Source organism: Sceloporus occidentalis, unplaced genomic scaffold (genome assembly GCF_023333645.1).
Source record: "Sceloporus occidentalis isolate IW3139 unplaced genomic scaffold, rSceOcc1.0.p SCAF_13, whole genome shotgun sequence".
Lineage (NCBI taxonomy): Eukaryota > Metazoa > Chordata > Lepidosauria > Squamata > Phrynosomatidae > Sceloporus > Sceloporus occidentalis.
This window is the reverse complement of record NW_028316993.1, coordinates 3,377,154-3,392,140: the sequence shown is the minus strand read 5'-3', so window position 1 is coordinate 3,392,140 and position 14,987 is coordinate 3,377,154. Positions and strand designations below refer to the sequence as shown.

Here is a 14,987-nt window from a genome sequence, read left to right as displayed (position 1 = left end):
CATCATCATCATCATCATTATTATTATTAAAATACAGACTTCCTTCCTTTATCCAGAATTCCTAAACACTCCAAAAACCAAAACATTTTCCCCCTGGGAGACAGTGGCACCCTTGTTTTCAGAGTGTTCAATGCACACAAACCTTGTTTCGTTCCCAAAATTATTAAATTATTAATATATATATATATATATATATATTGCATAAAATTGCCTTCAGGCCATGCATAAAGAAGGCCTTCTGCCATCCATGGCTTTTTCAATCCACAGATTCAACCACATACAGCTTGAAAATATCCCCCAAAATAATATAAATCCCAAAAAGCCAACCTTGATTTCCCCTGTTTTAAACAAGGGACACCATTTTATTTTGCTGTTGTGTGTCTTCATTTCTGACTTATAATATTCCCCAAAATATATAAATTCCCAAAAGCAAACCTTGGTTTTGCTAGTTTTTGTGGGGTTTTTGGGGGCTCTGTGGCCCTGTTCTTTATTCCTGACGTTTCGCCAGCAGCATCTGTGGCTTTGGCATCTTCAGAGAATGCTGGTATGGAAGAGAGTTTTGCTATTTTAGGTAATGGACACCATTTTGTTTTGTTGCTGTGTGCTTTCATTTCCAACTTACAATACTCTCAAAATATATAAATTCCCAAAAGCAAACTGGTTTTCCTCTTTTAGGTAAGAGACTCCATTTTGTTTTGGGTGCCTTCATTTCCAAGTTACAATATTCCCAAGATACATCAATTCCAAAAAAGCAAACCTTGATTTTGCTATTTTAGGTAAGGGAGGCCATTTTATTTTGTTGTGTTGCGCTTTTGTCTCTGACCTATGGCGATCCATGGGTTTTTTTGGGCAGGCTTTGTTTAGAGGGGCTTTCTGCCCTTGCCATCCTCTTGAGGCTAAGAGAGTGTGCCTTGCCCAACGTCACCCAGTGAGTTTACATAGCTGAGTTGGGATTTGAACCCAGAGTCATTGTCCAATGCTCAAACCACTGCACCATTCTGACTCTCACCATTTTACTACCCCATTGTACATAATGGGATTTTGGTATCTACAGGGGGTTCTGGAACCAAGCTCTAGCAGATAACAAGTGCCCAGTGTATAAGGTATATAGGAAACATCAATGAATGTTGTGTTTAGATTTGGGTCCCGTCTCCAAGATAGCTCATCATGTGTTCATATGCAAATTGTTTCTCTACAACTGTTAACATCTCTTTTTCCCCCCAAGAGTCTACAAATACGAGGGAGAACTAGTATGAAAAATACTTTATTGAGAGTTTCCACCAGGATGGGATTTAGTGAAGTAAGGAGCATCAGCATATCGCTAAAACGGTGTTCATGTGAGGCGGTTATTGTTGTCTGTGGGATTAACAGACTGCATGCCTTGCCTTGTCCCTGTTTCTCCAACTATGGCTTCCCAGGAGCTGGTTTTCAGCTGGTTTGGGGGCTTTGCAAGAATGGGTTTCAGACAGGCTGAAGGAGAGCATCTTTGTAGGACTGGAAGTTGGTCAGGTTACCCCACGCTCACCAAAATCTAGCATTCAAAGATATAGCCTTGTTAGACTGGAAAATCAGTACAGTCGGCCCTTCTTATACACGGATTTTTTATACACGGATTCAAGCATACATGGTTTGAAAATGTTCCAAAAAAGTATAAATTTACCTTGATGTTCCATTTTTTATTAGGGACACCATTTTGCTATGTCATTATACTTAATGGGACTTAAGTATACACGGATTTTGTTATACACGGGGATCTTGGAACCAAACCCCAGCGTATAACAAAGGTCCACTGTATGCAAATGGATCTTGTTCTTGTAGCACCTTTGAGGCCAACTGAAAGAAGTAGGCAGCATGAGCTTTTGTAGACTTGAGCCTAGTTCCTCAGATGCATGTTTTCGAGTGGGTTCTCCAAAGTCTACTTCAAGTCTACAAAAGCTCATGCTACCAATTTCTTTCCTTCAGTTGGTCTCAAAAGTGCTACAAGATCCCTTTGCATACAAGATCGAATATGTTTGGGTAGGGAAGGCTAATGGGATCAGGGTGATATTGCCAGAGCTATAGGGTTGACAGAAGAGCTTGTCTGACTTCTCACTGAACTTTCCTCTTTTTTCTTTTCCTGCAGCTATTTGGTTGCCTTTCAAGTCCAGGATTTTAAAAAACGAGATCAGCACAAATTGTGAGGACCTGGCAGGCTGGAGGTGGCAGTCCAGTGGGGAATGCGATTGAAGCCTTTTGGTTTGGCTGCGATCCTGAGAGTGCCAAACCCACAAGCAAGGAGCAGGGAGCTGTGTTTGGTGAGCAATGAACTGCGTACATGTGGCAGCCTTTTTAGCAATAACCAGAGCCTGGAAAAGCAACTTTTTTGAATGATGACTGGGGGATTCTGGGAGTCATTGTCCTCAAAGGTTCCTTTCCCAAGCTCTGGCCATAAGCACAGGTGGGGACAGCAGGAGTGTGTTTTGGAAAGAGTTCCAACTTGCATCATCCACAGAATGGCTGTGGGAACGGGATCTCTTTCGGGACAAGGTCTAAAGAGAAGTCATTAAGACCATGCCCCCCACCCAAGGCTCACAGGTTCTTCCAACGTCCTCTACGCTTGCGAGTGGGGATCCCTTTCCTCCGCTTCTGGGGTAGAGGAGGCCTGCTTGAGAATGGCTCTGTTTCGGGCACAGCCTGCCCTTCTTCTTGCAGAGGGAGCCTGGCCTCAGTCTCCCCCTGCTCTGAGGACGGTTCCAGCTTGGCAGCAAAGTTATCTCGAGGAGGCAGAGTCTCTCCAGAAAGAGGGGTCTCCAGGGTACAGATCCTCTCCTGGTGTTCTGTCTGGGCCGGAATTAGGGGCAACAAGGCGGCCACCATATCAGTGAGGCGCTCCAGACCTTGCCGCAAGGTGTAGGTCAGCTCACGAATGGCTTCAGCCGTCTCCCTCTGAGCCTGCAGAAAATCCAGAGGGGGCTCATAGCTGGGTGGGTCGAGGCGGGTCCTTCGGCGCCGCAGGGGTGGTGATGTGGATGGGCACGGAGTGGGGGAGTGTTCAAGATGTGACCTACAACCCAAGCTGGCTGGAGATGGTGCCAGGTGGACTATCTGTAATGATGCAGGCTGGGCTGATGGAGGCACTGGTGAGTCACGTTCCTTGGGTCGCAAGAAGCCCCCATCTAAAGTGCAACAAGAAGGCTGGTGGGCAGAAGTCTCTGGGCTGCATGATGTGTTGCCTCTAGTTGGCAGATCTGATAGAGGGAGGAAGAGAGGAGAATGACCATGCTGACCCTTGGAGACCCACTTCCCAGGGGACATTTCCCCCCATCAGCCTACCATATATACTTGACTGTAAGTCGACCTCATGTACAAGTCAAGGGCAGGTTTTGGGGTCAAAATTATGGATTTTGATATGACCCGTGGATAAGTAGAGGGAAAAACTTAGGGGCCTGTAACAAAGGATGTAAAGGACAAAGAAAAAGAAAACAATTCCAAATAGCTTATAAAATCCTAGCAGGCATAACTGTTTCTGCTTACTCTAAAGGCTGAATGGATGAGGGAATAGAGGGGGGTCAGTGCTTCTTTTGGGTGCTCCTGGATGGACTAAGCTCCCACCTTACACTATTCTACCCAGAGAAGGGTTCAAGTACAGCTAGGCTGGCTCCTTCTACCCTACCTAAAGTTTTCCCGATGCAAAAGCATTAAGACCTCTTGAGAAATCCAAACTGCATTATTTCTACAGTGTAGATGCACCCTGATTTACATCATCAGGGGCCATCCCTAGGTTTCTGGTTTTGGTCTGGAAACCTCAGGGCCTGGGAAACTCCTGAACTCACAACCCCAGTGATGGCGTTAAGTATTATGCATTAAGTATCAAACTCCAGTTGTTCCTAGCTTGTTGTTCAAACTATCAGCAATTAATAAGTGCTCTAATTATTTATAGCTGCTACAAAAAAGCTACAAAAAAGTCAAGAAATCCTAAGACTAGCTGTGCATCCACACTGCAGAGTTAAAGCAGCTTGAAGCTACTTTAACTGCCACGATTCTATCCTACACAATCCTGGTATTTGTAGTATACACCAACATGGTGAAATATTCAGTCTGATCTGTCAGAGAGTTCTGGTGCTTCATGAAACTACATATCCCAGAACTCTGTAGGATAGTCAAAGTCAATTTGATGACAAACAGCAAAACTGTCACCAAAAATGACATCTTAGGGTGGCCTTCACCACCGCTGCCCTTCTTCTCTTCTTGTGTGATGCCAAAATTACTCCCTCCGCTTCATTTGAGCTCAGGCGCAGGGATCCATAGAGCGTGGGTGAGAATGTGAAGTTAAAAATAGCATTCCTTCAGGGCTCCATTCTCAAGGTGCAGCTTTTGGGAAGGGGGGCACAAAATGAGGATATTGAGCCTTCCAAATGAATCTTTCCTTCAGACCCCAATTTTTTAGCATTGCAAGAGGGCGAGATATCAAAAACGGTTGATACCAATATGTCTTCAATTTGCTGTGCTCAACTTTGGCTGGCCCTTTCCTTTGGATGCCCAAGGTGTATTTCTAAATTGGATTTTTTCCTAGGAGGGGAGATTTCTTAATTTTGGCCCCCTACAGCTCCATCTTCAAGTCAGTTGGATGACATAGGCTAGGATAGCAAACATTGGGTCCCCGAGATCTTGCTGGATTGCAGCTCTCAGCATTCTTCATCTTTATCTTTATTTTCATCTTTAACTAGGGCTGCTGGGAGATACAATTCAACAACAGATTCTCTCCTCTGCCACAGGCCATTCTCAGAGTACAATGTACTTCTGAGCATGCATAGGAGTGCTTTCCCTTGGCCACTGAGTGACATGTGGCATTAGAAAATGTGGTTTCTGGGATGTTTTGTAACCCTCCTGTCTCCTGCTGATTAGAAGAAAGAAAGAAAAAAACCCGGGATGGTCACACTTTCTCAGCCTCAGGGAAGGTAATAATGCACCTAGCAATGCATTGTGCAGGTGCACCGTGTCACTCAGACATCTGTACCAGTTGGATGGGACGTGGGGTTTATTAATCCATCGTCTGATAAAGAAACATTTTCAAAGAATGACACAACGTTCCCATGGTTTTACCGCATCTATAAAAATGCCTCCATGTGGAGGCGGCACTTTGGTGAGTGGTTCCAACACCGCACTGTTCTGTCCCACACAAATCATATTTCTTCAGCTGGCATCGAAATTGCCAATCTCACAGCTGCCACCGCGGCACACCACCTGCCCATTAGCCCACATTGGAGAATGCTGCCAATGAGTGAATCCACCCACCTGCCCTCCTCAACAGCACCCACCTGTGCCCTGCTCCACTGCCAGGCGGTAACTATGAGCAGCAAACCTTGGCGTAGTGTTCTGGCAGGCCCCAGGTTCTGCCCCGGCACCTGCTGCGCCCATCATCACGCCAGGCCCCAGGATGGCAAAGATGGTCTCTTCCTCTGCTGAGAAGCTCTCGTCACAGGCAGTGCCAGCCCCTTGGGTTGAATGGGGCACCCGTGCCAATTTCTCCTTGGTGCGCCGCTTGAAGTCATTCCATCGCTTCTGGACCTCCTGGCCAGTCCGCTTCCAGCTGGTGATGCTGTTGATCTTGGTGGCAATGCCCTCCCAGACCCGCCGGCGCTCGGCCACTGTCACCCGGCGGCTCTGGGTGCCGTAGAGCTTGGCATAATTGGCACGCACTTCTTGGATCAGGATCTGGTTCTCCTCATAGGAGAAACGTGGCTTGCGAAGGCGGGTGATCTCTTCGTTGTCTCCAGACATCCCGGGCTTGCCTTTCTTCTCCTCTGGTGCCAATTTCAGCAGTTGCAAGAGTGTCTTACACTTCCTGGCACCCTGCAGTGGGCATCTCCGCCATGCAGGAGAGGGCAGTGGCAAAGGTTTGGGTCCTGAAGGAGCAAGAAAGATGCTCTCTTCCTGGCATCATTGTTGGACAGGTGCCTGCCAGCTTCCTCCTCCTGATGGTACCAGCCTGGCACAGTGTGGCACCAGGCAAAGCAGGGGAAGGGGCACTTTGCCAGTCTTTTTCTTTGGCAGAGGGGTCTCTAGGAGGCTCCGCAGCACTACTGCCTGCCCCCCAGCCTGCCAGGTCACCCCATTATCGTTCTCAGGCTCTTCTTTTTGCTCAGCTGCTTTGGCGCATCCTTGCTGGGTGCTGATGCTCTTGCTTCCTCCTCCTCCTCTTCTTCAGTCATGCGCACTGCTTAGCCGCACTAGTCCCTGCCAGCCAAAGAGCGGCCTGGTTGGTTGCCACAGCAACTGGAGCCTGCCTTGCCTATTCGCCCAAGGCTTCCTCTTTTACAGGGATACCCCAGGCAACACACAAACACAAACACATTGTTGTGTTATAGACATGTGCACTTTCTCACCTGTGCCTCGCACAGCCTCCCCTTTGTTCCATTTGTTCATTTCATTTAATTCCTATGCTGCCTTTCTCCCAGGGGAATCGAACCCTGGTCTCCAGAGTCATAGTCCAACACTCAAGCCACTACACTACACTGGCTCCATTGCCTTAGGGTTGCTATAAACTGGAAATAACTTGAAGGCACACAACACATGCATTTCTTGTTGTTAATCCAAAGTCATTTTGGACTTAGATTGGACTTTGACTAGGAGTCGGACTGAAAATTTGAGGCCTCTCTTGTCTCTTCAATGCAGGGCGGCCAGACATCCTCCTTCCAGGACATGACCTGCATTTAGCCTTCTGTCCTGGAGGACTTTCAAAATGTCCTCCATTTTGAGCATGACAAAGAAGGCAATTCCAGGGCGCCAGAGGGCCTACAGCTGCCTAGAGAAGAGAAATCTTTAGGTCCTTCAGTGAGACTTTTAGTTAAAGTTGACCACAGAGTTGCGCTGGAGGACCTAGAGATTGCTAGAGAGAACATATTAATCAAATCCGTGAATAATCAAAGCTTCAAAAGTCAAAGCCGCAAATGTGGAGGACCAACTGTAAGCTTTGTTTCTGAGCTAAGATTGGAAGCCAACCCTTCCTAGGAGTTTATCACATGGGCTAATTTCGGCATTAAAGAGAGATTAAAGCGCATTTAAAGCATCCCGCAAACTAAGCGAAAATGACGAGTAATTGCGCAAATGATTATCACACGCAATTGCACAAATAAAGTGATATTGGAAATGTATTGTTGCTGAAATCCCAAAAATAAAAAGATGTGCGTTAATGCTTCTTTGTGACGACTTTAATGGTGGGTTTTGTGCGATGTGTGAAATCGTTTCGTGTAATTATGCGATTTTTCCTGGATATTCACAGGAAAAAACCCCGATTCCTTTGTGTGATAAACTCCTATGGATCAGGCATTCTCTAACCATTATGGATTGTATGCTACCTCTTCTAAGAATGGGCTTTCTGGATCAAAGCAGTGGGATTTTCTGGTCCACTGTTATGTATCCAATGATAAGAATCCAGATTGTCTAGAAATTGGAGAAATGGTCTTCTTTCTCTTCTCTATCCCCCAGTATCTGATACTTAGTAAAGATATGCTTCTCTTGTTTTTGGAATTCAGGTTACTCTTGAGTAACCTATTCCAGAGTTCGAATGCTTACCTAAACCACCTTTCTAGGCTGGACAAATGCCCTACTTTGCAGGTGAGTAGTGCAGTGACTAGTTCTGATGCAAAATTTGTATTCATTGCAGTGTTATGGGACTGAATGTTCAGCAGGTGGCAGCAGAAAAGCAAGCCTGGAAATAAGCACATGAAATAAAATAAAAACACAAAAGCAAGCCTGGAAATTAAAATTAAAATAACGATTGAGATTAATGGCAAGACTTTAAATGAAATGTGGAAGAAAGTATGTGCCTTAGAAATGCAGGCAAGATTAAAATTAAAAAAAAAATACTGTCAAATGTGAAGAAGACAGATCAATTTTCATTATTTAAATGGAATACATACAAAATCCTTTATTAAAACCATTAGTTTAAAAAACAAAACCAAGATGAATATATTGATATGCTTAAAATAAGTCAGTTAATTAAAGTTGCCCCTAGATTCCTTCAACTCTTGGCAAGACTTGTTCCGAAGAGGTTTGTCATTTGCCTTCTTCTGAGGCTGAGAGAGTGTGACTTGCCCAGGTCAACCAGAGGGTTTCCATGGCTGAGTGAGGATTCGAACTCTGGTCTCCTGGAGTCTGCCACTCCAACCACACTAACTCTAATAAATGGTGAGGAACCTAATTCAAATCATACCTCAGACACAAACAGCTTCTCCAGATCAAGCCATTAATTGGCAGCATTGATCCAAAACACACTGCAGAAATAAACCAGTTTGAGACCAATTTAACTGGCCTGGCTCAGTGCTAGTGAATTTTGGGAACTGTAGTTTTGTGATCCATTTAGCTTTCTCTATCAAAGAGCTCTTGTGCCACAATAGGCTACAATTCCCTGGATTCCCTAGCATTGAGCCAGCAGTTAAAGCAGTCTCAAATGGGATTAATGCTGCAGTGTGTTTTGGACCGTTGTCTCCAGCCCAGTTTTTCATCCGCAAGATAGCGGAGATATTTACAGGAATGTTGGAATACAAAAGGATTTTGTCTCAAAGGTGCACAAGATCCCTTTGCATACCGATAGTCCAGACTAACATGGCTATGGGTGCATCTACTGTTGAAATAATGCAGTTTGACACCACTTTAACTTCCATGGCACCATTCTACAGAATCCAGGGACTTATAGTTTGATGAGGCACCAGCCTTTTTTGGCAGAGAAGGCTGAAGACCTTGTGAAGCTACATATCCCACTATTCCATAGGATGCAGCTGCAGCACGTAAAGAAGTGTCAAAGGGCATTATTTCTACAGTGTAGATGCACCCTATGTCTCTGAATTCTCCCGCAAGGGAATGTTGAAAGGTTGCTAAAATAATGTTTGAAAGGATGCTTGAAAGGTGTATAAATGTCTCCTCTTACTCCAAAGAGCAATTGTATTTGTCTGCCCCAGTATACCAAGAAACACCTTTGTAGCACCTTCTGAGACTAGCAGGTTTAGTCTAAAATAAATCTGTGAAGTCTTAAAAGTGCCACAAAAGACACCTTGTTTATGTGCCAAGGCTTAGTTTGATCATGCTTGAATGCTGCCAGGGCTGGAGAATTGAGTTCGAAATCCTGGTGCGCTCCATTGCTGACCACGAGAGGGAGCAGATGCCTTCACGTTAGTCCCTTTTTCCTTAAGGACAGTATGGATGTTGTAGTCTATGAAATGGGTCAGTGACAGCAGGGGGGAAGCTTTTCCTCTAGAGTAGCAATTAATTTTCCAGTGGGGTGTTTGCCTTTTTTTCTGTCGGTGGGTTTGAAAAGTGCTAATGGAGGTAACTGAATTTCTGAGCCATCGTATACACTTGGCGAAGAATGCATGAACTACCGCCCTTTCTTTTTCTTTTCCCCCAAATATATTTTTAAAAAGAATACATGAAGTGATATAAAATCATAAATAAACAAATATTCATTGATTTTGGTTATATACAGCCAGCCCGACATATCCACAAAATCTTTATCCATGGATGTAAGCACCCACAGCTTGAAAGTATTCAAAAGCATAGATAAGTTCAAAAAAGCAAAGCTTGATTTTTGCCACTTGATGTAAGGGACACCATTTAACTTCCATTGTGTTTAATAGCGTGTGTGTGTGTGTGTGTGTGTGTGTGTGTCCTGGAACCAAATCCCAGCAGATACCAAGGGCCCACTGTATCAGTATGCAAAAGCCTATTTAAATTTCAACAATGATTGATGTCTTCTGAATATACATAATCATATCAATAAGTTCCCTTTAACCCATAGTATGCATATTTCTCCGTCGCCTAGCATTTTCTTATTTTGCATAGATTAACATTATTTTTGCTGTGTGTGTGTGTGTGTGTGTGTGTGTGTGTATTTTCTGTCGTTTAGATCACTTTAAACTCTCTGTCTCACATAATCTACATTGTCTAATTTACACTTCTGATTTCAGAAAGAGATAGTTCTGTTTAGATCTCATGGTTCTAGTGTTCATGATTTCCATTCTTTCCCCCCCAATAGTTTGTGATTGCATTCTTTCCACCATCCTTTCTCAAGGGAACCACCATCCTTATTAAACGGTGTTGAGTAAAGACAACTGGGTGATGATGGGGAAGCCAACCTTTGTGGACTGGGGGACCAGTTTAGCAGCAGGGGCAATGGTCGAAGGGACTCCAGCATCCCAGTAAGGGACTGGAGGCTGTGGAGTCTGGGCAGGAGGAGGGGGTGAAAGGGTTGCACAGAGTCCAGATGTGTCATCCTTGGACAATAGGCAAGTGGGGAAAGGACAGACAGATGGGCCAGCTGACACAATGGCCCAGCCGTTTAGCATTCAAGAGCTGTGCTCGGCTGACTTGCCATTTCCCTTCCCCCTCGGCCTGCTCCGCTATTGAGCCAGCCAAAGGCTGCCGGATGAAAAGGCCTCGCCAAAGCCCATCTGCTCAAAGCTCTCTCTTTTTCTCAGTCTCTTCAAGGCCCCCCTCCCCTTCTCCAGCTCAACTGAGAAGCAGAGATGGCCAAAGAGAACATGCATTTCTTCTCATTTTCTCCAGAACACATATTGATCATTTTTTAACGGCTCTTCCTTTATTTTTAATTCCTTGCAATTTGCACCCATTCTACAGGCTGGGAGAACCGAGGCAGAGAAATTGGTTCTAACTGTAAACATGGAATCAAAGAACCGTTGAATCATAGAGTTGGAGGAGACCTCAAGGGTCATCCAGTCCAACCCCTTGCTATGTAGGAATACAGAATCAAAGCACCCCTGACAGATGGCCACCCAGCCTCTGTTTAGTAACAGCAATAGAAATAGCACTTACATTTCTATACCACTTCGTAGTGAACTAAGTGGTTTACAATATGTAAGCCAATTGCCCCCAACAAACTGGGGACTCATTTTACCGACCTACGAAAGGATGGAAGGCTGAAAATCTCCAAAGAGATTTGGAGAAAAATATCCAAAGAAGGAGACTCCATCACTGTCTGAGGGAATGTGTTCCATTGCCAAATAGCTCTTGCTGTCAGGAAGGTCTTCCTAATGTTCAGGGAGAATCTCTTTTCCTGTAGTTTTCACCCACTGCTCCAGGTCCTAGTCTCTGGAGCAGCAGAAAAGAAAGTTGCTCCATCCCCAGTGACACCCCTTCAAGTATTTAAACAGGGCTATCATATCACCTCTTAACCCTCTCTTCTCCAGGCTAAACATACCCAGCTCCCTAAGTCTTCAGAGGTCATAGTTTCTAGATCTTTCACCATTTTGGCCACCCTCCTCTGGACATGCTCCAGGGCTATCAAACATTTATAACCGGGAGCCTGGCTGTATGAACACATTCACAGTTCTACCTTCAGAGAGGCATTAGAAAAGATCTGTTAAGTTTATTGGATATTTATCCTGTTTTTTTCAGATAATTATTGTTTCCCAAAGTGGGTCACATCTTCCCAAAAGAGAGGCAAGTCCTGCTCTCAGGCATGCAAACTGGGAAAAAGAGAAGACGAAAGAGAAGATAAAAGGAGGAGAAGAATAAAAGTAGGTACTGCATGAGAACAGGTAAAGAAAGAACAGGAATCAAAAGGTAGAATGAATGTGGATCCTGTCACCCCAAGGTTATAATAATATTCTAAAAAAGATCTTGCAGGTCAGTGGCAGCCAGGACTTGGGTCTACCAGCTGCCTGGCTTACTGTACTGGAAAAGTCCAATACCCTTAGCAGAATCGGGGCCAAATTTTATCGCCAGCCAGGATTTTCAAAACAGCTCAGCAATCTCTTTTCAGGCTCCGTTTAACAAGATGCTGAGCTCCTCAGGAAATCAGTTCATTTATTTTTGTGCTCATGTGGGAGACAGAATCTACAGAGCGAGGAAAAGAGAGAAAGAGAGAGAGAATTCAACTGATGGAGATGGCAGGCTTGCAAAATGACCTTCAGTGTGACAAGCAAAGTATAAATGTAGCTGCAGATGGAAAGACAGTACATTTATATTGCTAGAGCCTCATAGGTGGGTGCAGTGTGTCTCCATGAGCACACTATAGTCTCTACTGTTTGGCATCTGCATTTCAAAACTCTATCCTGGTCAAAGTTTCTTGATCATAGAATCATAGAATTGGAAGAGACCCCAAAGGTAATAAAGCCCAATCCCCTGCTATGCAGGAATACACCATCAAAGCACTACTGACAGAGAAAAGGGAGTGTATTCCACTGTCAAACAACTCTTACTGTCAGGAGGTTTATCCTAATGTTGAGGTGGAATCTCTTTTTCTGTGGAATCCATTGCTCCATGTCCTAGTCTCTGGAGCTGCAGAAAACAAACTTGCTCCATCTTCACAATGACAGCCTTTCAAATATTCAAACAGGCTCTCCTATCACCTCTTCACCTTCTCTTCTCTAGGCTAAACATCCCCAGCTCCCTAAGTTGCTCCTCATAGGGCTTTACTGTTTCCAGGCCTTTCACCATTTTGGTCACCCTCCTCTGGACACTTTACAGCTTTTCAACATTGAATTGTGGGGCCCAGAACTGGACACAGTATTTCGGGTGAGGCTTGACCAAAGCAGAATAGAGTGGCACTATTACTTCCCTCGATCTAGATACTATACTGCTATTAATGCCCCCTAGAATTGCATTGGCTTTTTTAGCTGGCACATCACACTGTTGACTCATGCTCAACTTGTGGTCTACTAGGATTCCTAGATCCCTTTCACATCTACTGTTTTCAAGCCAGGTGTTTCCCATCTTATATCTGTGCATTTAATTTTTTTTTCTGCCTAAGTGTAGTACTTTGCATTTCTCCCTGTTTAAATTTGTTTTGTTAGTTTTGGCCCAGCTTTCTAATCTATTGTGGTCATTTTGAATTTTGATCCTGTCCTCTGGGTTATTAACTACTTTTCCTAATTTGGTGAAGGATCTAAAAATCTGCAAATTTGGTAAGCACACCTTCTGTTCTTTCATCCAAGTAAAGATGAAGGAAGGATAAAGATGCTGAATAACACTGGGCCCAGGACAGAAGCTTGTGGCACTCTGCTGGTCACTTCTCTCCAGGATGAAGACGAGGAGACATTGGTGAGTACCCTTTGGGTTAAATTGTTTAACCAATTAACCCATTAACTGATGGTTGCATTGTCTAGTTCACATTTTACTAGCTTGTTTGTAAGAATATCATGGGGGGACCGTGTCAAAGGCCTCATTGAAATCAAAATACTCTACAGTCACAGCATTCCCTACTTCTACCAAGCTGGTAATTTTATTTTTAAAAAAGAGATCATAGTAGGCTTTAAGTAGCACTGGCTAGGCTGTGACAGAGGCTATTTTTTACAATATTCAAGACATTGTCAGACAATAGGTTTCTTGAGTGTTGATAAATGTTAATGAGAAGAATCCTGGACTGGCAAAAATATTCACCTTTGGGGACTTGTGCTGTGCAAAATTCGTACATGCACAAAGCACCATTTTATGTGCAGGAAACTATACTTCTGTGCATAAATTTTACCCTTTTTATGGGGCAATGTCATTTTGTAACCCATCAGTCTTGCAAAATGTGTTAAGGACCACTCACAAACTTTGAAGAGATTCTTTTTAACCATAACTTCACGTCTTGTTGCCATATCACAACCCTATCTATATTCCTATGAAATCCTACAGGAATTGTGGCGTGTCAAATTTATTAGCTTCCCATCCTTTTCAAAACAAGTATTTGAGGATGTGCAAAAGTATCCTTATGTTTCAGCAAGTCAGCAGGTGGCACTATTGTCAAACTATGTTATTGCTATGTTGTAAGGGACACTCTGGTTTAAGGCCCTTGGGCCCCTGGATGAATAGATCCTTAAAATAGTGGAGAAATTGTGGAAGCCTAGGTAGCTTGAGAACCAGTGCGGTGGAGTGGTTTGAGCACTGGACTAGGACTAGGTTTTGCTTTAAGGGTCGCCATAAGTTGGAAATGGAGAGCCAGCGTGGCATAGTGGTTTGAGTGTTGGAGTAAGACTCTGGAGACCAGGGTTTGAATCCCCATTCAGCCATGAAACCCACTGGGTGACCTTGGGCAACTCACACTCTCTCAGCCTCAGGGGATGGCAATGGCAAACCCCCTCTGAACAAATTTTACCAAGAAAGCCCTATGGTTGGGTTGTCTTTGGATTGCCATAAGTCAGAAAGGCACAAAACCAACAACAAAAATAAAAGCTGGAAAGGACCTGAAGGCACACAACACCCACCCAAAGACAGGAATTCCCTGGCAGTTTCCCTCCCAAGTCCTAACCGGAATTTCAGCCTGCTTAGCTTCCCAAACTGAACAAGATCAATGTGTCCAGAATAGGATGAGGATTGAGGAGATGCCCTGGTGGCAGGAAGACCACTATGGAGGAGTAGTCAGGTAAGGGATGGAAGGATGTAGAGTTGGAAGGGACCCCAAGGGCCACCCAGTCCAATCCCCTGCCATGCAGGAACTCACAATCCAAGCACCCCTGACAGACGGCCATCCAGACTCTGTTTAAAAACCTCCAAAGAAGAAGACTCCATCACTCTCTGAGGGAGTGTCTTTCAGTGTCAAACAGCCCTTAGCCTCAGGAAGTTCTACCTAATGTTGAGGTGGAATCTCTTTTCCTATAGTTTGAACCCATTGGTCCAGGTCCTAGTGTGGAGCAGCAGAAAAGAAGCTTTCTGCTCCATCCTCAACATGACATCCCTTTAGATATTTAAACAGGGCTATCATATCACCTAACCTTCTCTTTTCCAGGCTGAATGTAGCCAGCTCCCTAAGTCTCTCATCATAAGACCTGGTTTCCAGACCCTTCACCATTTTGGTGACCCTCCTCTGGACACGCTCCAGCTTCTCCAGAACTGGACACAGGAATATTCCAGGTGAGGCCTGACCAAAGCAGAATAGAGTGGCACCATTACTTCTGGTCTGACACTATCCGTCTATTGATGCAGCCTAGAATTGCATGGGCTTTTGCAGCTGCTGCATCACACTATTGAGCCATGTTCAACTTTTAGTCCACTAGGACTCCTAAGTC

The 14,987-nt window shown here is 44.5% G+C and overlaps 1 protein-coding gene and 1 long non-coding RNA gene across 2 annotated transcripts; one reads left to right on the top strand and one right to left on the bottom strand.

Moving 5' to 3' along the window:
* Nucleotides 1-1,797: 1,797 nt before the first annotated feature.
* On the top strand, nucleotides 1,798-14,826 carry LOC149304587 (uncharacterized). Its single transcript, XR_016271802.1, has 4 exons — nucleotides 1,798-2,294; nucleotides 11,392-11,513; nucleotides 12,933-13,038; nucleotides 14,708-14,826. It is a non-coding gene; the product is annotated as an uncharacterized LOC149304587 (long non-coding RNA).
* MYPOP (Myb related transcription factor, partner of profilin) lies at nucleotides 2,288-6,171 on the bottom strand. The gene is made up of 2 exons (XM_089478167.1): nucleotides 5,298-6,171; nucleotides 2,288-3,227 (listed from the first exon to the last, which is right to left on the bottom strand). Exons 1-2 carry the CDS (start codon nucleotides 5,758-5,760, stop codon nucleotides 2,569-2,571), a joined length of 1,122 nt encoding a protein of 373 aa, XP_089334293.1. The 5' UTR covers nucleotides 5,761-6,171; the 3' UTR covers nucleotides 2,288-2,568.
* Nucleotides 14,827-14,987: the final 161 nt, after the last annotated feature.